This window comes from Durotheca rogersii, assembly GCF_024521655.1.
Source record: "Durotheca rogersii strain YMJ 92031201 chromosome Unknown GGS23scaffold_25, whole genome shotgun sequence".
Taxonomy (NCBI): domain Eukaryota; kingdom Fungi; phylum Ascomycota; class Sordariomycetes; order Xylariales; family Xylariaceae; genus Durotheca; species Durotheca rogersii.
In genome coordinates this window covers 165,531-185,396 of record NW_026251256.1, presented here as the reverse complement: position 1 = coordinate 185,396, position 19,866 = coordinate 165,531, and the positions used below count along the sequence as shown (strand labels likewise).

Genomic DNA, 19,866 nt, shown 5'->3' with positions numbered 1-19,866 from the left:
GCGTGGGGGGGGGAGAGGGTAAAAGTACCGGGTGCAGAAGAGGTGCTTCGACGGTTGTGTGATTGAGTCGTGGCAGAGGACTTGTTTAGAATCAAGACACGCGAGCAGGAGGAATGGGGAGGAGGAGTGGGTTTCTTAAATCGGCCGCGTGGAGAGGCTGATCAGGGATGTCATGGCCGGCTACAACCTCCATCTTGCATTGCCAGCCTACCTGCCTCACACCCACCTATGAGTACATGCCAGACGCGCCTCTTCCCTTGGGAGGAGAGGCAAGCGGGTGAATCGGGCATGAAGGTACACACACTGCCTACTACTTGCACGCCTCTGTCTCTGTCTGTGTCCCCCTCGCCTCTCCTCTCCCCTGTCTCTCTCCCATCTCCTGTCTCCCTCTCCTGTCTATACCTACGGCACCTGTAGTGAGCAAACGTAAGAAGCAAAAACCTGGGCGGTGGAGATTCTCGTCCCCCCACCACCACCCCATTGTATCCACTCCTTCCAACTGGGAGAGGCGGCGCGGGATAAGAAGGCTGTCTGGAGATCTATCGTGACAAATGGGGAGAGGCGGAGAGAGTTCGTGGGTGGCATGACCCGCAGCCCTCGCCCCCGACCGGAGAAGGCCAGGCGGACCAGGCCAAGCGAGCGCCCAGCGAGTGAGCGGGCTGGACACGGGGGGGCCCCCGGGTTAGGCTAAAGGAGCCTGTTCCTACTGTCTGCCATCCCGATCGAGGAGGGGGGGCGATCCGGGAGATTGTCTAGGAGGTGTAGGTCGTCGTATTCGAAGAGGGATGGACGTGGAAGGGAATCGAGCGAAGGCGACTTGGGCACCTCCAACCAGAATAATGTGAATACAGATAGGAGGTACCTAAGGTACCTGAGGTACCTGGAAGGTACGTATGTACGTAGACAGATACATGCGCACAGCCATGTACCGAATGCATTCCAAGAAGGTACCTGTCCAAGGCAGGTATACATCATCGTTCCCTTTGGCCCGACGCTTTCCACCGCCGAAGATCGCTCGGCGAGCTCCGCCCGCGCCCGGCACCAGACCATCGACACTCCCGTCGTCCCACCCTTTGCATTCAAGTAGATGTTCTTTTCGAAGGGGGTGTGTTGTGTAGGTAGGTAGATAAAAAATATTATTTACCTAGTTGGCTAACATATGGTTTAGGTACGTGGTGCCTATCTATGGAGGTAGGTTATTTGCAGAGAGAGTAACTGTTCGTGTTCGGGGCAGGCGACGAACCGGCCGGTTCCCACGCCATATTCCCCCCCCCCCCCCTTTTTTTTTTCTACATCACTTGCGCCGCTTCTATACACGTACGCAAGTTGGAGACTCGCGTACGCCGTCGCATGCTAGAGCCGTTCGAGCCCTCGCCGCGACGAGAGTCGGTTCTCTACAACTGGTAAGCCAAGATCGGGATTTTCCCTGACACCACCGCCGCCACGTAGGAGGTAGGTATATGCGTAGTAGTAGGCAGGCCGTCAGACGTGCCTCGGAGCGATACACCCGTCTTCTCTGCTACGTCGGCGGCGAAACGATATCCCCCTCGCCAGTTTACTGGACCAGGAGAAATGCAACACGACACGACATAACGCAACGCAACGCGACGGGTGCACATGGGGATGGGCTGTGGTCGCGGGAGCAAGCGCTCGACTCAGGCGGGTTACCGGCCCATCGGTACTGAATAAGTTCCCGGCAGCAAATCACTGCGCGGGCTTATTACGTATATGTGTCTCGATTCTGTATGGGACCAAGCGCTTCATTAGCCGTCCCCTCCTCCCGTCAGCCGTCAGCGGGCGGATGCAGGCTGGGAAGCATCGGGGCCGGGCACGACTACGGCAATATAACCTATGCCATTATATATGAGGTTCTAGACTCCAGTTGGCGCCCCAACGCCCTACAGATATCTAATCGGCGGCAGAGGGGAAGCTCGACATCACAGTAAGGCGTAGGTATAGGTAGGTACTCAGTCGATCACGACGGCATGCGCTTCCGGGCCGTATCTCTCTCCCCGCCCCTCTCTCCTCGCTCGACTCCGATCCGAAAAGAGATGACATGAGCATGGCCTGCTTTCTTCCCTCCCGTCGCCTTGGCTGACGCGGACGCGGAGAAAGCGACGCACGCATACGCATAATACGCAGGCAGTGAGGAGAAGGAGAGAGGCAGACCCTTGGCGACCCCACAACGCAGACGAGCGAGCGAGAAGGAAGGCCAGCTAGGAGCATTTCTTCCTAGATTGACACCTTCATATCGTATAAAGCATGTGCGTACGTACACGTATGGATGTAGTCATGTCCCATCGATGCAGTACGACATGGCGCAATCTGCCAGAATAAAAAAAGGGGGAGAGGGGGGACCGAAGGAGAGGGAAAAAAAAGGACACCTGTAGGGCTAGCTCGCGTGACGTGCGACGGCACACCCAGATGAGATGCGCTCGACAAATGACAGTCTTGCCGGGAGCCAACGGTCTGGGCATTAATCTTTAGGCAGGCAGGTGTGTGTTCAGGGTGCAACGGTTGAGGGGTGCGTATCCAGGAACACCTACACGGCCAATGGCAAGTATCCGACCGGCGGCTTCGACGAATCCCGCGGCGGCGTCCTCTGACTAGGTCCCCAGCATACGTGATATTCTGCATGATGCCATGTAGAATATGGATATTGCCTATTCTCGATCCGCACCAAACCTGCCTACGTACATTCAGGATATGTGAGTGGGAGAGGACCTAGTTGGTCCACTCGAAGCCGTACCCTCTTCGTAAGCGGGTAACGAAGCAGACGCGTAGATACTATTTTAGCGGTTGCTTAGACGATATAGCCCTACGTCGCCGCGTAACTTAGCTAGAACACAGGTGTTCGTTGAAGGTAGGCAAGGAAGTTAGGTAAGAATCTGGGTTAAACATTTGGATGGATTCATAAACAGAGGCAATACAAACACTCTTATCCAAAACAAAACGGGTTAGCTTTCGCCTCTTCTCCGGACGTATCAGCGTCACATCCGGCACGGGCTCAGGATCCTCTACTACGTACGTACCCGACGTAACCCGAGTTACAACAAAGCAACAATACACGGCACAACTTTATGTGCGTGTGTCCACGTACGTGGAGGCCAACAAGCCTATGTATATGCGTGTCGAACCCCTTGATTTAAGGATGGGCAATCTCCCCGTCAAGCATGAAGTAAATGTCGGTTCCCCAAGGTAGACATACCCAGCGCTACGTCCGGTTCTGTTAACATACCTGGGAACGTAACTCGTTAATGGTATGTATTTCGTGACTACCGGAGTGCCTCTTCGGCCGTATGTACGTAGGTAAATTGCTGAGCCCCTTCGGCTTTACTCCCGCGCGACGGCGGAGTAAAGCCAATGTATGTAGGTAGTCGATTTTCTTTCCAGAGTGCTGGGCTGGTGCCCCAGACTAGTTAAGTGGTCGTGGCGGGCCAGATAATGGTCGGGCAGTATGTTGATATGTACGTTGTTGTGCCAGCATACTCCAGGTGGCATGCCTGTCCATTACACTTTGGTCGGGGTGTGTTATGCGAATGACCGTGTGCCTTAGGCGTCCTATATTCGTGTCGTGTGAGAAAACACCGACCTGCTCAATCTCTTTCCCGTATCTTCATACACTGTATAGCGTGCGGTATGCTCGTGAAAGAATGGCTCTCTTCCGGCGGGGGAGGCCCGTTTTCGTTGCCAACCGTCTCTCCTATATGCCGATCCAGATGACGCTGATAACGACGTCCATTCCCTTGCTCTCGCCCCCGTCGTACTTGAAGCTCCACATGCCGTCCGTCTTCTCGTTCCAGAAGGCTTGGGTAGCTGAGTGCATGCCTCGCCGGCCGACGTGAGGCTTCCCGTCCGTCGCGGTGGCGCCACCGCTGCCATCACCGGTACTAATACGCGGACTGTCAGCCTTCGCTTCGCTCCCGCCTTTGGGCTTGTTGAGGGCCGACGTCGGGACGAGATGTTGGACGATGGTGCTGTTGACCACGTATTTGTGGGTCGGGGTCTGGGAACCGGAGGGAGTCGACTCGGAAATGATGGCTTTGAGGATGGAGTTCTGGCGTGAGCGACTCGTGTTAGCGATGCTCCCAGTATAAAAGGCCCTGGAAGGGGGGGTGTTGTAGGTGGTTCCCGATGCTGGTGGGCAAATACAAGATAGAAAAAACAAACGTACGATGATGGTTGAATTCCAGCCTTCGACTTTGGGATGCTCGTAGAATTCAGCACTTCCAATAGCGCTTTGGCAGGCCTGGGTTTAATTGATCTTAGCTGACGAGATCCGGCCCCACGAAAGCTCCGACAAGGGCTAGGGAAGGGAACCTACGTCCATGGCAATCTGCTTTAGGCGGGTAGGGCTAATTGGCTAAGGACGGCCTGGTAAGCTAACTTTCGTGACGGGGACTCAAAACCGGTAGCAGCTGTAACATACGGCGTTGCTAGATTGAGAGGCCATGTTGGATAGAAGGGTGCCGAGTTTGGAATGGGCTGTTGAGACGGTGTATAGGGGATGGAGGTGGTCGGGTTGGTAACGAGAGCGTCCAAGTATATAAGACGATTCGGGTTCCCGCCTGAAGATCGGTGATGGAGGGAGCCTCGTAGGATTTGGCCTTCGGCGTCCTCAACGAGGTAGCAACGTAGTAGTTGCCTCCTAAGCTACGTGAGGGAGACGGATATGGCAGAGAGTGCGTGGTTGGAGTGTTGTGGTTAGAGTGGGCAGTAGTCGGACATAGAGGAGGTAAGTAAGGAAGAAAAGTAGGCAAGCCAACGGGCACAACCTGGGGTTTATCGCCTTATCCTGTTATCTCGTGTGTGTTATCATAGCTTCCCGTAGGGCTCAGCTCTGGGACAGCTCGAGCTTATGGGAAGATCCTTGCTCCTATCGATGGCCGTATACCACCTAAGCCCACTAGGTTAGGTACCTACCCTGAGTATGGATGCTACCTAGCATAGCCTGTTTTCTCCCTCCCCTTTCTTGGTACTTTTAGGTACCGTAAACGCCTTGAACACCTGGACGAATCGGATTTGAGCTGGTACACCACAGCTAAGACCTAGGGTCCGACATAATGCCCGCTATGCTTATACATTGGGTACTTACACCTGACATACCTAACTGTACATTAGATACGCTACATTATGTGCTAGATTCCGCTCTTACCAACTACTGGTACATAAATATGCACCTAATGTTATGTACCTACTCATAAGTACGCGGGGCAAGTGGGCACGTGCAACAGCCTTGCCTGCGCCGCTTCAACCATTGAGAGACGCAGAACGGTTCACGTGTTTGGACCCACCACCGAGGTCGCTAGTGTAATCTTTTCCTGCCTTCGTCTATTGTCAAGCTCTCAACTCCAACACCTCGTTGCTTGCGATCATCGTCATAGTTCATGATACCTGGTTTTTTTTTTCTTTCTCTTTCCCTCTCCCCGTCTCTTCCTTTTCGCAATTCTTCGCTTCTTTTCTCACCTTGTTGACACTCACATCGGCCATAGATTGCCCGTATCTGGTGGCTGGTGCAAACCCGAGCTGAACGCCTTAGTTTTCTTCCTCGGCTATAGCAACAACAACAACAACAACAGTAACGCCACACCCCTCTATTCCGTACCGGTCACAAGTCTACTCCATCAACCACCGACATTCGTTATACCAATTGACCACCCAATTGACCCCTCGCCGCAACCGTATCGCCATGTCTAGCCAGCCTCTTCTCCAGACTGCCCCTGGTGAGCAAGCCAACCTCCCTTAGCCCGACGCGATTCCCCAAAGAACCCCCCCGGACGCTAACAGGAGATCGTTCTCGCGATACTAGGCAAACGTATTGCCCTGCCGACCCGAGTCGAACCGAAGGTCTTCTTCGCCAACGAGCGGACGTTCCTGTCATGGCTCAACTTCACCGTCATTCTCGGCGCCTTGGCCATCGGCATGCTCAACTTCGGAGACCGCCCCGCCTTCATCTCCGCCTTCCTGTTCACCGGCGTAGCCATGCTTACCATGATATACGCCTTGTTCACCTACCATTGGCGAGCCAAGTCGATAAGAGTGAGGGGTCAAGCCGGGTTCGACGACCGCTTCGGCCCATCCGTGCTCGCCATCATCCTCCTGCTCGCTGTCGTGGTGAACTTCGTGCTGCGCATAACGTACTCGGGCGCAGAGGGAGGCAGGAAACCCTAGGCGCCCGTGGGAACCGCAGAGCACTACGACATTGCTACTACACGCACGAATCGAGGCGGATCCGAGAGACTACATATATAAGCAGAACCTCCGAAGTTGCGAGTATATTGGGTCAGCGCGACCGTCTGGCGTGCGATACCTTGACGTGAATAAGCTTGGATTCATGATTGTCTGGCGATGGTTTCTGCATATTTTGACTACGTTTTTAGTGAAAGGAGATGGACGTGTCGAAGGCATGTATATATATACATATATATACACATATAGGACGGCATTTCCCATTAGTATAGCGCATATTCTATGTTGACCGCATTTCTGTGGAGTTTGTATGGGTCGAACCAAGTGTGGAACGAGAGGTCGGATTAGAGAATACAGATCGAGTTTCGTGGCGTGGTTAGCTCTATAAACAGATTGTTCGGTCCTCTCGGTCCTCACGGTCCTCATTCCGACATGTCCAGTCTTTAGCCCTCTATACCGTGATCGCTACTTCTTCCGATGGGTGTAGTCTGGGGTGCGCCGTTATGCTGGGTGTAGGTTGCTTTGTTCGCCGAAGCGATTCTTCAGTTCTTCGATCGAGGTCTGGGAAAGAAACAGGCTCATGACGGGCGTGCCTCGCAGTCGCGGTCGGCCCTCGAGGGCTCTCTCGAGCGGGGTCTTCATAATCTCGAAGTCGTCTCCGTCATCCTCACCAGCGCCGGCACCCCCTAGCTTCGTCTCTTCGACGACAGCATCGCGCTCTCTCCGGGGAGTTTCCGCCAGCTGCTCGCCCAGCGCGATGTATTGGAACCAACGATCGCTGCCACCAAGATCCCCTTTCTCCAGCTCGCGCTTTGCGATTTCGGCTATCGAGATAAGCTTGCTCGCATCGGATGCTTTGGCGCGCAGGACGGCCACCTTCGCCGTGGCTGCCGGAGCGGCGGAAGCGGTCGCGAGGCCATCGGCTTCGTTCGGCGGCGGCGCGACGAGCTGTCGCAGGATGGACGTCACCTTCTTCCGTATCTTGTAAGACGAGATTACCGAGTGGATTTGGACGTCGTACTTGGCCTCGACGGCCTGCAGGACCTTGACGTCCTCGGCGGAGGATAGGTTGAGGCTCGCCGCAAGACGAGGCTTCTTGCTCAGAGGGACGGGCTCATCGGTGTCGGCGCGCTTTCGCTTCGCGGACGGGTGGACGCTCTCGCTCAGGTCCTGACGGGGGCCTCCTCGGGCGGTCATGGTGCCGCCGGCGGAAGAAGAGTAGCCGTCATCGAGAGCTCGATAAGAGTCCTAGTTGCGGCTGTCAAGGTTAACACTTGCGCTGCCTTAGTACGTGTAGGTACGTACGTTGTTGGTAAAGGCGGGTTGGAAGGTCGGGCACAACGTAAAAAAAATATCGAGGGCGTTGCTTTATCGATAAGGCAAGCTCCTGGCATGGCCGACCGCTACTAGCTGTCAACGCTGCACCTGTTTAGGTACATCTGCCCTCCCGTGCATGGGAGGAGGTACCTACGATGCATACCTACCTCCGTAGGTACCTAGGTAGGCAGGTACGTGGTCTCGGGTAAGGGTATACGTCATATTAGGTCTCTATTAGCGATATATGGTGCCCCACTTATACATTACCTGTCTACCAGGTCAGGTACCTACCTAGGTAGGTACCTGACCTATCCTAACCCCGGAACCTGAGATAAACGGGCTGTACATAGGTAGGTACCTGCCTATCTGTAAGTGCCTAATGTCCGTACCCCGGCATAAGATTCAATGTGATCGTTGCATTGTGGCGGGGAAGGGATTTATGAAGAGATGGGATGGACGGCTGACGAATGTCGAGAGAGGTCCTAGAAGTATTGGTAATAGACCGGCATTACCTGTTGACATTTCGCGAGTTGCCGTGTCTCAACCTCGCCCGAGCGTTTGTGAAACATAAATTTCCGTGTCTTGCCATGTATCTTACTCTACTATAGCTTCGTGAGGTAGGTATTTGTCCAGTGAGGTTCAGATACCTTACACCAGTTCAGTATATTCATTGAGAGACTTGTTTCGACGGTAATATGTTGGAGGCGGCCTGGTATATAGCATTTCGAATACCTTAGGTGCTTTGAAGCCACTCGCCAGCACTGCCACCCTTCTACACGGTAGATTCAAGCATGGTTTGCAGCAGTTTGATTATTACTCAGAAATGAGACGAAATGGTAAAACATCTACGGTATATATCCAGGTTCATAATACCGGAGACCGGCAGTCGCTCCAGTGTTCGAGAATGCACGTTAGGCCAAGCCGAATTGGACGTTGGCACATCCTACGTACCTCCTGTATTGTATGCCCCCAGTCAGAGTTGCATGGCCTACCTACCTACTTCGGTTTGAAGACTCAACCTGAGATTCGCCTCGACGCGGGTGAAACTTCAACACAAGCGACTTGGGGCCTCCTAGCCAAACACTATGTCCCTAATAAGACCTCTTCCCACCTCTACGGGTTATCTCCAGAGGGACCGGACGATACGGATGGGTACGGGGGCAAATCGCTATGGTAATAAACCGACGCAGATAGACTAGAGCCCATGCTAATCCACGATCTTACTACACAGTATATATATATGCACATACTTACATATATCTGTTGGTTGCTAAGCATAGCCATAACAGGTTTATCATGGTCAATAGCATGAGAACTGCCACAAATCGCCTATATGCGCACGTACATGCACACACACCCATCCAATGCCTACGGTAGGTAGGAATAGGTATATTAGGAGCCGGAGATGCGATATGCATGTGGGTGGATGTGAGGCATGCTGCAGGAACGTCTCGAGAACAGGGAACCAACAATCCGGGCGGTGGAAGAACGGGCATCCGAGCATGAGCACACATCACCTCAGGTACCTATGTACCTATGTACATGAGGAGGTACCTCGATAGGAGTACATAGGTACGTGTATGTTAGGTACAAGGACGAGGAGGGCGTTGGTGGCCTTATCTAAGTCGCTCACGCCCGTCCTTATCATGGATATCAACCCGTATTGTGCCGTAAAGGCCAGCTTAGGTGGGCCTAGCCAGCATAACACCAGAGACTGGTGCCAATAAAGGAAGGAAGGCGGCTTTATGCAGTAAAGTACCGACCAGGTATCTAAAAGCAGCCATGTGACGCACACCTCCATAATGGTGGTGGTCAAAGCCCAGGCGTCCCTTATTTTCCTAGAGGGCCAATCCGCCTATTCCCATCCCATCCCACAGGGTGTCATCCTGCTGCTACCACCACCACCTCTCAGGGTCGGCGCCTAGAAAGGATTGATACGCATTTTACATGCTTCCCTGGAGTGAGTCATGAGAACAATGTAAGACAATAGGGATGAGACGGTCGGGTGGGCAGGGGGGAAGGTACTTTGCCAGTACTTGGGGACACCCATATGTCCAGATATGCATGCGCACAACCCGCCGGAGGGGCTGCTTAACATCACAGCAGGCTGCCGCCAAGCCTGCATAAGCGTTGCCTAAGTGATATGAAAGGGTTGCGCCCATGGCCTACGAGGTATACAAGTACCTACCTCGTAGGGTACAGGTGTATAGTACCTAGGTACCTACCTACCTATGAGAGAGGTGGGCGCCTAATGCTGGCCGTACCCTATTCATACATGTACACATATAGAACCCCTGCGCTCGACTTATACATACGTACCAGGTAACTATGGAAACCCCTGCCCGGAATCTATAACTCGAATCCGTCCATTCATTGGACGATTGAGCCACCAGGAAGAGCAAGGAAGATCGGATGTACTACTCAGTAAGCCTGCCTCAGGACGGATGCATGGATGCATGCATACAACCAGTACCTAGGTACCTACCTACCTACCTCTACCTAGGTACCCACATACACGTAGGTACGCATGCGTGTATGTACTGCACCTACCAACGGCGAGTTATACTGGGGTGGTAGCGTCTTCTCTTCCATTCTTGTTGTCTGCTTGCGCTAACCCAGCTCTGGGCGCTGATATGCCTACCTACCTGGGCATGTGGGAGGCATGTATACACGACACCTACCACACATATACACACGCACGCACGCACGTACGCACACCGTACGGCATGTACTTCCTCATAACATGCCTACATTAGCGATACTTACCTGCCCCGAGCCAGGGGGGCCAGGAGAGGGGCGGGGGGGCGGCCAGAAAAAAAACACTCAAGGAGGCAAGCAGGGCGGGCGAGTTAAGTAACACCTCCTAACTCGAGAATCAGCTAGAGAGGCCCGGTCAGATCAGGACCTCCCTCTGCGCCCGCGCATCTCGCACCCTCTAGAAACCTCACAACCTCTCGTTCTCGCGGCCCTCTGCACCCAACACCACCAACCCCGTCGCAACCGTCGAAGAGTAAGAGAAAAAAAAAGGAAGAAAGAGAGAGAGAGAGAGGCAGACATCAGGCAGCGAATGACCGTTGTCTCCGCGCCCTTTTGACCCCGATTCATTTCACGCGTTCCTTTGCCGACTTTAATACGATTTCCGTCTCCCTCAGACACGCGCGCCCTTACCTCTCCCCCGTTCTCCCTTTTTTTTAATACCTTTTTTGCCTCGATCGCGAAACTGATGATCCTCAACACTTACGCGCCGCCCCCCTAATACGTACCGTCTTGTGTATCGGCTTTTTTCTTGATACCATCCTCTTGCGCCGCGCTGCACTCCTCGTCCCCCGTGGTGTTTTTTTCTTCTTCTTCTCCTTCGCATCCGCTGTCCGATTACCTTTTTTATTATTAATTCCCGGACACCCTTTGTCGGCGCCTCCCCAGGCCTGTTTTCTTGTCGCTGGGTCGCAACAAATCGCCTGAGCCGGACCCAGCACCTAGCAACCCATCCACGCCTTCTAATCATTGACGCGCAGAGCCTTCGCAGGCCTCTGCATCGCCGCGGTGCACGGCCTGTGGCCCCCCCTGCCTGGCCTGCTCTCGCGCACTCCCCCTTCTGCCTCGGTCCTGACTCAGACGGGTTTCGTTGGGTTTGACCGTGGCCACATCAGCAACGGCCGACTCCTTTTTTTTTTCCCCTGCGCATTTGCCTGCCAGCCCATCAGGACTCGCGTCTCGCCATCCAATACGGGCGGCCACCCTTGGGCTCCGCCAGTCCTTCGCCTTGGTGCCCCTTGGCCCTGGACCTAGGCCATCTCGCAGCCAGGCCGCTCCGAGGCTAAGCAAGCCGTCGCGTCGAACGGGCGGGAGAGCAAGCAGGGCGAGGATAGGAAGAGGAAAGGTCGCATCCGCCGGCGCAATCGATCCGCTGATTGCACGATTGGCCGACCGCAGGCTATCGACCTGATAAGGCAGCAGTCGGCCGGGGACACGCTGGGAACAGCCGGGTGGAAATCCACCTGCTCGCCGTTACGTCAGCCTCGCCTTCCCATTGGCCGCTCGCCCGTGGTGGCAAGAGGTGGCAAGCGGTGGCAATCGTTCCTGCCTTCCTAGCTTGATTCAGAGGCCGGTACGTACCCGTCGCAGCCTGCTGCCAAAGGTGGTCTGTTCTCTCCTCCCCTTGTGCTCCGACCGCCTGCCTACATTGTCGCCGACCTGCGTCCCAGTCCAGTGCCCCGTACCGCGCCCAACCTCGCCCGTCTCCCACCTCGCGGTCGTCCCGTCTCGACACCACCAGGCCTGACCATCAGGCCTCTTCCCCGCTCCCTCTCTGGGTATGCTCATGTTCCGATTCTGGAGTTCGGATTCGAGGGGAAGCGAAAAGACCGTGCCAGTCGACCAGCCCATGCTCGAATTCGCCAAACCGCTGCAGGCTTGGGTGCCGTCAGCGTCCCCACTCGCCATCGCAGCTCCTACCACCACCACCACCACTACTACTACTACTACTATCCCTGCCTCGCCGACCACGCCGAAGCGACGCAGGCAGAGCAATGTCGCGATAGAACCGCATCTTGCTGTCCGTCCCCCCGCGCCGAAGCGGCCGAGGACGGACGACGGCAGCGACGGCGACAGTCGCCCCAAGGCGCGTAAGAGGTTGGCCGTGGAGGAAGGGGATGTGTGCCAGCCCGTGACGGATGTGCCTGACCGGGACCGTATTAGGGAGACTATCGAGCAGCAGTTCAGCCTTGAGATCCTCCTCAAACATGATGAGTTGCGCTTCATTAATCAAGAACTTGCCAAATGCCAGGTGGCTTTGGAGCAGCTGCGTCGGTGCCATCTAATACCGTATCCACTCAATGTCCCCACGCCGGAGCAGATGATGAACATAGCCAACGGAACCGGTGCGGCCCTGCCACCGAAGCCGGGCGATAAGCTGCCTCAGTGGGCGCCGCCCTTCGGTGTCACCGACGGCCCGTATGCGCGGCACTATGCCAAGTGGCTCATACCCGACCCCAAGTTTGACGGTATCCAGCCCCCGGCGTCGCAAGCCGAGTCTTCGAGGTACAGATCTTCGGCCGAGGGTAGGTCGACGCGGAATAGTTTCGCCGAAGCGGGCAAAGGCGGTCGGCCGGCGAGGGGAACGGCGGGCCTGAAGCTGCAGGCCCTCTCGAGCGGCTACCCGCCCCCGAAGGACAAGAACGGCCCCTGCGTCCTGAAGCGAGCCGACGGGAAGACTGTGAAACTTGTTTGCATTGATTGTCACCGCGAAAACTTCTCGAGCACGCAGGGCTTTATCAACCACTGTCGTATCGCGCACAAGCGCGATTTCAAGAGCCACGAAGAGGCTGCCGTTCACTGTGGCCATCCTATCGAGGTCACCGACAGCGGTGGCAGCGTGGGAGAGGAGAAGCCCGTCTACCCGAGCACCCCTTCCTCCGGCCTTGCCCATCCGTTTGCGCGCGAGAATGCCATGTCCGAGTCCGAGGCTTGCTTCTCCGTTGTGCGTCGCATTCAGGAGTCGATAGAAATGTATCGGCGGGGTGAGCTGCCGGGGGTTTACTCGATACCTGGGGAAGTCGCGCCTAGGGGTTCTCAGAGAGCCCGAGCGACGACGCAGCAGCAGTCGAGCTTCTCGCCTTCGCCCGACTCGCCGCATCTTTCTCGTCTTCTCCACAGCCGAGGTTTCGATGGCAACCTGGGCGAGCTAGTCAGTGAGGCCAAGACCAAGGTAGATCTTGATCAGTTCTTCTCTCCCGAGGACGAGTTGGACGAGGTTGACGTGACCGGTAATGCCGATGCCAATGCTGCTGGAACTCCCCCCCCGTCTCTCGTGCGTGTCCCTGCCCGAGCGCCGGTGCCCCGAGCGGTCGGCACGACCCGGCCGACGAGCAGCAAAGGCCCTACCGCTCTGCCTCCCTACGCCACACCCATGCCAACCCCTACTGCTCGGGCGATTCCCGGTTCCGAATCGGACGTGATGGCGGACGATGACATGTTGGACGTAGATCTGAGTCCGCACACGGCTGTTAGCAACAATGCGCCGTCGCTCGTTAGCGATGACGGCGAGTATGACGACTCCGAAGCCGACTCTGAGGTGGAGTCGGATGTCAACGATAGCATTGGGGCCCAGTCGATCTCGGACGTGGACGAGATCGACATCGAGGACGACCATAGCGGACCACGCTCTATCCGACACCACCGTGGCTCTACCGGGACGGGCACCGGGACGACGGTGCGCCTGCGCAAGGACGAAAGCAAGCATGTTACTTTTGTCAGCCCCATCAAGGACGGCGGGAACGGAAATCGGAGACGGGGTCGGAAAGTGGGGCCGCAAGCTGAACCATGAGGTTTCGGGTGCGAACCTGTTGGCTGAGCAGCCCCAGGGGAGGGGGGGATAGCGGGCTACGAAGTGGCATTCTTCTTTATTCACGAACGGGACCGAATTTGCGGACGGTCTATCCTTAACCTTACACCTTTTATTACGCTGTCTTATTCTGGTATTTAAGTTTGAGATACTTTTCCCTCCCCGAGAGCAGGCTGGTTTTATCCTCCCCCCTCGTTCGTTCTTGGTTTCGGGGCCCAAGGGAAGAGACACGTTTAACCGAATTACGAGGATGTTTTTGTTTTCGAGTGTTTGGCACGGAAGTAGGGCGGCGTCAGGTTGAATGGTCAATTTGGAACTGCCGGTAGAGTTTTAGAAGGGAGCGCGTCGGTGCGCGGACGCGTCGACAAGTCAAGTCAAGCCAAGTCAGTTCAGTCAGTCATGATACATGTTTCCGGGGAAGGGGATTCGGTTGCGCGAGCACAGTTAGGTTAGCGACGATGATGGAATAAGGAGGGGGGGGGGGAAGGCAGGCTCGCGTAGGGCCGCGATCGCGCGCTTGGAAGACGACGGACGAGCCGTCTGCCCGCCCGTTTCTGTATCTAGAAGTTTCGCCAACATCAATTGTACAAAGAAAAGCCGGTATCGCAGGCAGTCAACCGCGCCCCATCGCCCTGCAAAATATCTAACTCTGCTATGCTCGCCGTCTCGTGACCTCTGCGTTCTCTCTGGCAGCCGTCTGTCCCCCGATCCGCCTCTCTTAAGCCGGGAGAGATGTGTCCGATAACCCGTCGTGTTAAGTCTGCCAACAGATCCTATATCTCCCGGTGGGACGCCAGAACTCACAGTACCCGCGCAATAGACACGCGCCTTAGCGCATCCCGACTAACGCGCCCACCGCACGCAGCGAATACCCTGTCTCCGTCTCCGTCTCCCTTCTTCCTCTCCCGCGGCAGCTGCCCGAGCCAGCACGTCACCGACGACAGACGCCCCAGCACCGCATATCCCTCCCGCCCCCCACCACACGGCGCGCGCTCGCGTGCTGGCGAGCGGCGGGTTCGGTTCGGTTAGGGAGGGCTGCTTTCTTTCGGTGCTGGAACCCCCTACTCGACGCGGCGGCAGCCTTGGTCGTCTGCTCTACGATCGTCGTCGTCGACGGTGGTGGTGGTGGCGGTGATAGCACTGTCGTCTATGCCTTCTAGCGTCTAGAGTCGCAGTATACATACCTACATACGTACATGTATATAATATACAGGACCTACACGAGTCAAGTAATATAGCACGCTGGCGCGCGCTGGCCCGCCCGAGGAAACGAATGGAATTCCGCTGCGCTCGCTCTCCGCCCTGCCCCCCTCCCACACGCAGTAGTAACCTATATATATGTGCTCCTCTCCCTCTCAATTCACCCCCCTCTCCCCCCCTTGGCAGACGGAAGGGGGACCGGGGGAAAGGGACAAAAGAATGAGGAAATAAAAACGCACACCGAACATGAAATACACCTATAGATAGATATGGACGGCGCAGGGAGATGAGATGGACGAGTGTGGCTACATCATAATTAACGTCGCTATTTCCTCCAACCCTCTCCCCTCGTTCCATAACCCAACCCCCCCTGCCTCCCCCCTCCCCCGCCTTGACCGAGATTTAGAAGTATAGAAAGGGGAGACTTTAGATAGAGAGAAAAAAAGGGGTGATTTGCTGAACAAGAGAACGGACCGAGAGATGCAGAAAGGAAAACGTCCGTCCGTATTCCGTAGGCATGTCGCAACAAGCATCGTTCATTTCATCTGTCTATGTACAGCGAGAACGTCCGGCAAGCAACGACAAGGGAAAAAAAAAAAAAACTTTGACCAGCCAACTCCAGTCCCGCCCCTTTCTCTTGTCTCTACTCCTGACCGAAGCCCATCGTCTCCTCGACCGCTGTGGTTAATTTATTCTGCAAATGCTCCAGCGTTTTATACGGGGGCAGGTCCAAGCGGTTAAAACTACACGTTACGGTGTTAGCTTTTACGGCTTCGGCCATCTAGGGAATTATCCAGTCCACCGGTATTACGGTGGTTTCGGAGGGACAACGTACCAAGTATGCGCCTTGGGCAAGTTACCAACCTCGCCGGCCTTTTCGATGGTAAACCGTCTCGGGCCGTCGCTCCCTTGGAGATCTTTAAAGCCGTTGACGGGGATTCGCGAGGTACCCGTAGTAAATTGCAACAGCCTGCTCTTCTGTTCCCCGTCCCAACTCCGCACCGTCTGCCAGAAGAACTGGATGACCTCGTCGCTCTCCGTGTAGCCGCGATAGTCGGTATGTTTCTTCCAGTCGTCCACGTCAATGTCGGCAATACCGCCGATGAGGAGCTCGAGCTCGCGCTCGTCGAACACGTTGATCAGGTCCTGGGGGATGAGCTCGTGGAAACCGTCCCTGAAGGCCTGGAACTGCTCCGAGATGCGCTTCTCGATGCGCCATTTGACCATGAGGTCGACGTATTCCTTCTTGTTCTCGTTGGTCACGTCAATGTTGCGCCCGTTGGGGATGAGGTCCTCGACCGTTACCACACCGAAGCGCTCATCCTCGGTTGAAAAGGTCTGCTCCAGTATGCCGCCAGAAATGTCGTTATCCAGCATCCACTGCAAACTTCGGTGGAAGTCCGCGTCCACGCCCTCCATATCGGCCAGGACCACAGACTTGCCCAAAATCATCTTGTAGAGAGCGCCGATGAAAAATGCGTCGAGGAATCGCCGGTGGAATATGGCCAGGCCGACCACGCGGCCGATAAATTTGAAGTAGTTTAGATGCTCGGGGTTGATACCGGAATGCGGGTTGATCTGGAGGGTATAGTTGTCGTGGGCCGAATACTCGAAGAGGCAATAGAAGGGGTTGAACATTTCGTGGGACAATAGGAAAAAGAACTCTCTGGATAGACCGCCATAGTCTAGACCGTCCTCGCCGTCGAACTTGATCATCAGGCGCTTTTTCAAGTCGGCCGCCGACTGGCGCGATATCTCCGCGAACGAATCCTCAAAGATGTGCGATCGCCGTACCTTCATATGGCACTGTCCGGTGAGTATGCGCATGGCGGGTTGGGACCGGAAATATATCAGCTTTCTTCGGAAGTCTCGCTTGTACTGCGGCACGTTCTGATCTAGAGAGGAGGGTAATCTGGGATCGTCCCAAGTGGTCGTCTTGGTGTTATGGTCCACGAAGTAGACGCGGGCGGTGTTCGTCAGCCGCATCTCCCAGCCACTGGGCAGGGGGCCAAGCTGCGAAACCGGCTGCTGCTGTACCGTCCCATTAGCATTGTTATGGCCGCCGTACATCCGGATGTACTGCTGACGCCGAGGATCCACCCAGGTCGTAGTCCGAGTGTTGTGATCGACGAAGTAAGGACGGCCTTCGGGCGTCCACCGCTGCTCCCAGCCGGGCGGGAGCTCGCCAGAGCCGGGGCTCGTGGCGCCCGTGTGCATCATAGTGCTGGGGTTAGGGCTATGCGGGGAGCCGCCAGATTGAGATTGCGACTGCGGCTGAAGGGACGGGGAGTTGGCGCCGGTGCGGTCCTCGGGGAGGGTTCTGTTCTGATGCCTCTGGCGTTCCACCTGAGTGGCCGCCTCTCTCTCGCCGCGGTTCTCGGCTGAGTTGCCGGTCTGCGTCGGCCGATTCCAACTCGTACTTCGGGTATTGTGATCGACATAGTAAGTTCTTCCTAGGTTATCTTCACGTCGCTCCCAACCGGCAGGTAAACGGCCCTGGGCATCTTCAAAGGGACTCATCTGATTTGACGATCGAGTTTGTGAAGGGGGAATATTCACCGCGGTGGGCCCCGCACCGTTTGGTCGAATGGGTAGGGTGGACTGGACCCCGGGAGTAAGGCCATTGACACCAGAGGCGGAAGACATAGGACGCTCCGAAGGCCGATCGGCGCTGAGGGTGGACGTCTGGGGCGTCAGGGAAGGTCGACTAGGGCTCGCCGACAAGGGTTGCTGTACGGGACGCGCAGGCGTGGTCAGGTTAGTGGAGAGGTTTACAATCAATTTACCGTGGACTACGAGGTTATCCGTAGACTTCTTGAGGTCCCTCGTGAGCATCGAGTCTGCGGGTAGCGCTTATCAGTCTCGATAGCAACGAAACAAAAGAGGGAGAGGGCAAACAATATGAGGGGAAGAGGAGAGGGGGAGTAAGGTCGTACCATCGGCGCCGTCTGCTAACTCAATGGCATCACCAATCCGAATGTTGATAACGCCCAAGAATCCCTGATCCTTCTTCTTGAATTTCTTCTGGTCGAAAACTTGAACCGCGAGAATACTATCCTCGTTCGCTCGGCTAGAACAGGATCGCGGTAAGCATGGACTCGCACACAAATACACAATCGTGTCCATAACGGGCACATATATATATATATAAATATATGTAGAGAGAGGTGAATATAGATATAAATCGAGACCGACACCGAGCATGGGAAGAGGGAGGGGGGAGAGGCGCATACAAGTCGAAGCTTTCATTCCAATAGGGGTTGAGAGTTCGTTTCTGGACGGCGGTTGTCTTGGTTTGCTCGCCGTTGATGGTAGCGACGGCGAAGGGGTCAGGCAGTCCTGCGTCTGGGGGTTAGTGGACCCTTCGCCAACGAGGAGGGTATGATGCTGGCGATGGCGATGGCGATGGCGCCGGCGCCGGCGCTCGCAGTAGCAGGAGCGAGGGATAGTAGTCGTGGTAGTGGTGGGTGACGGTGGTGGAAGAGGAGTAGGAGGAGGAATAGGAGTAGGAGGGGGAGGGGGTCACGAGAGGGAGGAGGACATACGGAATACATCACGTTTGTACAGACCGTCGGCGGCGATGACTGCGATGGTCAAGTCAATAAGCGCGAGTCCACTTTTGCGGCAGGAGGGAGGAGAGAATGTCAATGTCGAGCCGGGAACGCACTCGTGACCCTTAGATTGGGTTGGCTACAACAAGGACATGATTCCGTGATTAGCATTTTCCCCTTAACTTTTCCTTGGAGGGACACAGTCCGGGATGGATCGCAGCACTTACGCCGACGACGACGGGGCGGCCTCCGGGCGGTTGGTAGCCATGTTCGGCTCGGCTCGCGGTTTCGGATGAGGTCTAGTTCCTCACGCTCTCATAGCCGCCTCTCCCACCTCGACGTCCCGTCTCGCAAGGAGGGGTTCGCCGTGCTCGCGGTACCGGATGGAGGGGCGGAAGAAAGACGGCAGCCAGCAATTGCGAGAATGAGGTTGATCAGATGGGAGAGGGAGGGGTGGTTTAGAAGGGCAAGATGGGTAGACGAATAATATTGTACTCTGTCGGGGGGATCTAAGGTAGCTGGCCAATATCGGTGTTATTATTGTTCCCTCCTCTGCCAGGGCATTTGCTAATATATGGTCGGTTCGTAGAGTTTGATGGAGACGGCGAGAGAGGGAGGGAGAGACGGAGAGAGAGAGAGAGAAGAGAAGAGACTAGCGAGTAGCGAGTTAGGAACTGCAAAAAGACAAGAGAGGAAGCAAGGCGAAAGGCAAGCAGGAGGTACCTAGGCAAGGCGTGAGCTATGCGCATTGTCTTAGGTACCTAATATACTTACTTAGGTACCTACCTCTAACCCTAGCTTGCGGTGCTGGTGTTCGATAACCTAAGGCCGTCACAGAGGTAACGCGGTAGGGAGCCAGCAGCTACAGCGGGGGTTGTAGATAGGTACCTGCTTCCTTAGTATATAGGTATCTAGGTATACGGTAGGTACCTGGGAGTGAGAGGGGCAGGTTACGTACCTTCTCCTAAAGTATTACACATAGCAAGGTGCATACCCATGTACCTATATACCTCCTAGGTAACGTCAAAAAGGCGCGCACATACACTACCGTGGGTAACAAAGTGGGTGGTAGGCTGTCTAAGGAAACGCCTAACGTACCCTTTCGTAGGTGGGTTAGGTACCTATATAGCAGACAACCATAGGGGATTAATACTATCCATGGTAAGGGGTCCACACCTCAGCTGCGCCCATACAAATTGGTTACACTCCATCAGTACTAAGCACCCGTAGTTGTAGGGAGTGGTGGTAGGTAGTGGTTGGTAATCC

At 55.5% G+C, this 19,866-nt stretch overlaps 5 protein-coding genes across 5 annotated transcripts; 2 read left to right on the top strand and 3 right to left on the bottom strand.

The window, feature by feature from the left end:
• Positions 1-3,602: 3,602 nt before the first annotated feature.
• Positions 3,603-4,967, bottom strand: GGS23DRAFT_240305 (Tctex-1). The gene is made up of 4 exons (XM_051512154.1): positions 4,430-4,967; positions 4,325-4,363; positions 4,175-4,249; positions 3,603-4,057 (listed from the first exon to the last, which is right to left on the bottom strand). Exons 1-4 carry the CDS (start codon positions 4,451-4,453, stop codon positions 3,704-3,706), a joined length of 492 nt encoding a protein of 163 aa, XP_051368930.1. The 5' UTR covers positions 4,454-4,967; the 3' UTR covers positions 3,603-3,703.
• Positions 4,968-5,689: 722 nt separating this feature from the next.
• On the top strand, positions 5,690-6,171 carry GGS23DRAFT_606983 (uncharacterized protein; the record flags this gene model as incomplete). The annotated part of the gene is made up of 2 exons (XM_051519977.1): positions 5,690-5,723; positions 5,810-6,171. 2 exons carry the CDS (start codon positions 5,690-5,692, stop codon positions 6,169-6,171), a joined length of 396 nt encoding a protein of 131 aa, XP_051368929.1.
• A 334-nt stretch (positions 6,172-6,505) lies between these two features.
• On the bottom strand, positions 6,506-7,699 carry GGS23DRAFT_240297 (uncharacterized protein). The gene is made up of 3 exons (XM_051512153.1): positions 7,674-7,699; positions 7,495-7,592; positions 6,506-7,447 (listed from the first exon to the last, which is right to left on the bottom strand). Exon 3 carries the CDS (start codon positions 7,384-7,386, stop codon positions 6,691-6,693), a length of 696 nt encoding a protein of 231 aa, XP_051368928.1. The 5' UTR covers positions 7,387-7,447; positions 7,495-7,592; positions 7,674-7,699; the 3' UTR covers positions 6,506-6,690.
• A 3,685-nt stretch (positions 7,700-11,384) lies between these two features.
• GGS23DRAFT_240241 (uncharacterized protein) lies at positions 11,385-14,062 on the top strand. The gene is made up of 2 exons (XM_051512152.1): positions 11,385-11,647; positions 11,712-14,062. Exon 2 carries the CDS (start codon positions 11,822-11,824, stop codon positions 13,829-13,831), a length of 2,010 nt encoding a protein of 669 aa, XP_051368927.1. The 5' UTR covers positions 11,385-11,647; positions 11,712-11,821; the 3' UTR covers positions 13,832-14,062.
• Positions 14,063-15,549: 1,487 nt separating this feature from the next.
• Positions 15,550-18,988, bottom strand: GGS23DRAFT_240189 (HECT-domain-containing protein). The gene is made up of 7 exons (XM_051512151.1): positions 18,828-18,988; positions 18,717-18,739; positions 18,595-18,633; positions 18,283-18,388; positions 17,986-18,119; positions 15,885-17,889; positions 15,550-15,792 (listed from the first exon to the last, which is right to left on the bottom strand). Exons 1-7 carry the CDS (start codon positions 18,866-18,868, stop codon positions 15,693-15,695), a joined length of 2,448 nt encoding a protein of 815 aa, XP_051368926.1. The 5' UTR covers positions 18,869-18,988; the 3' UTR covers positions 15,550-15,692.
• Between the last annotated feature and the right edge of the window lie 878 nt (positions 18,989-19,866).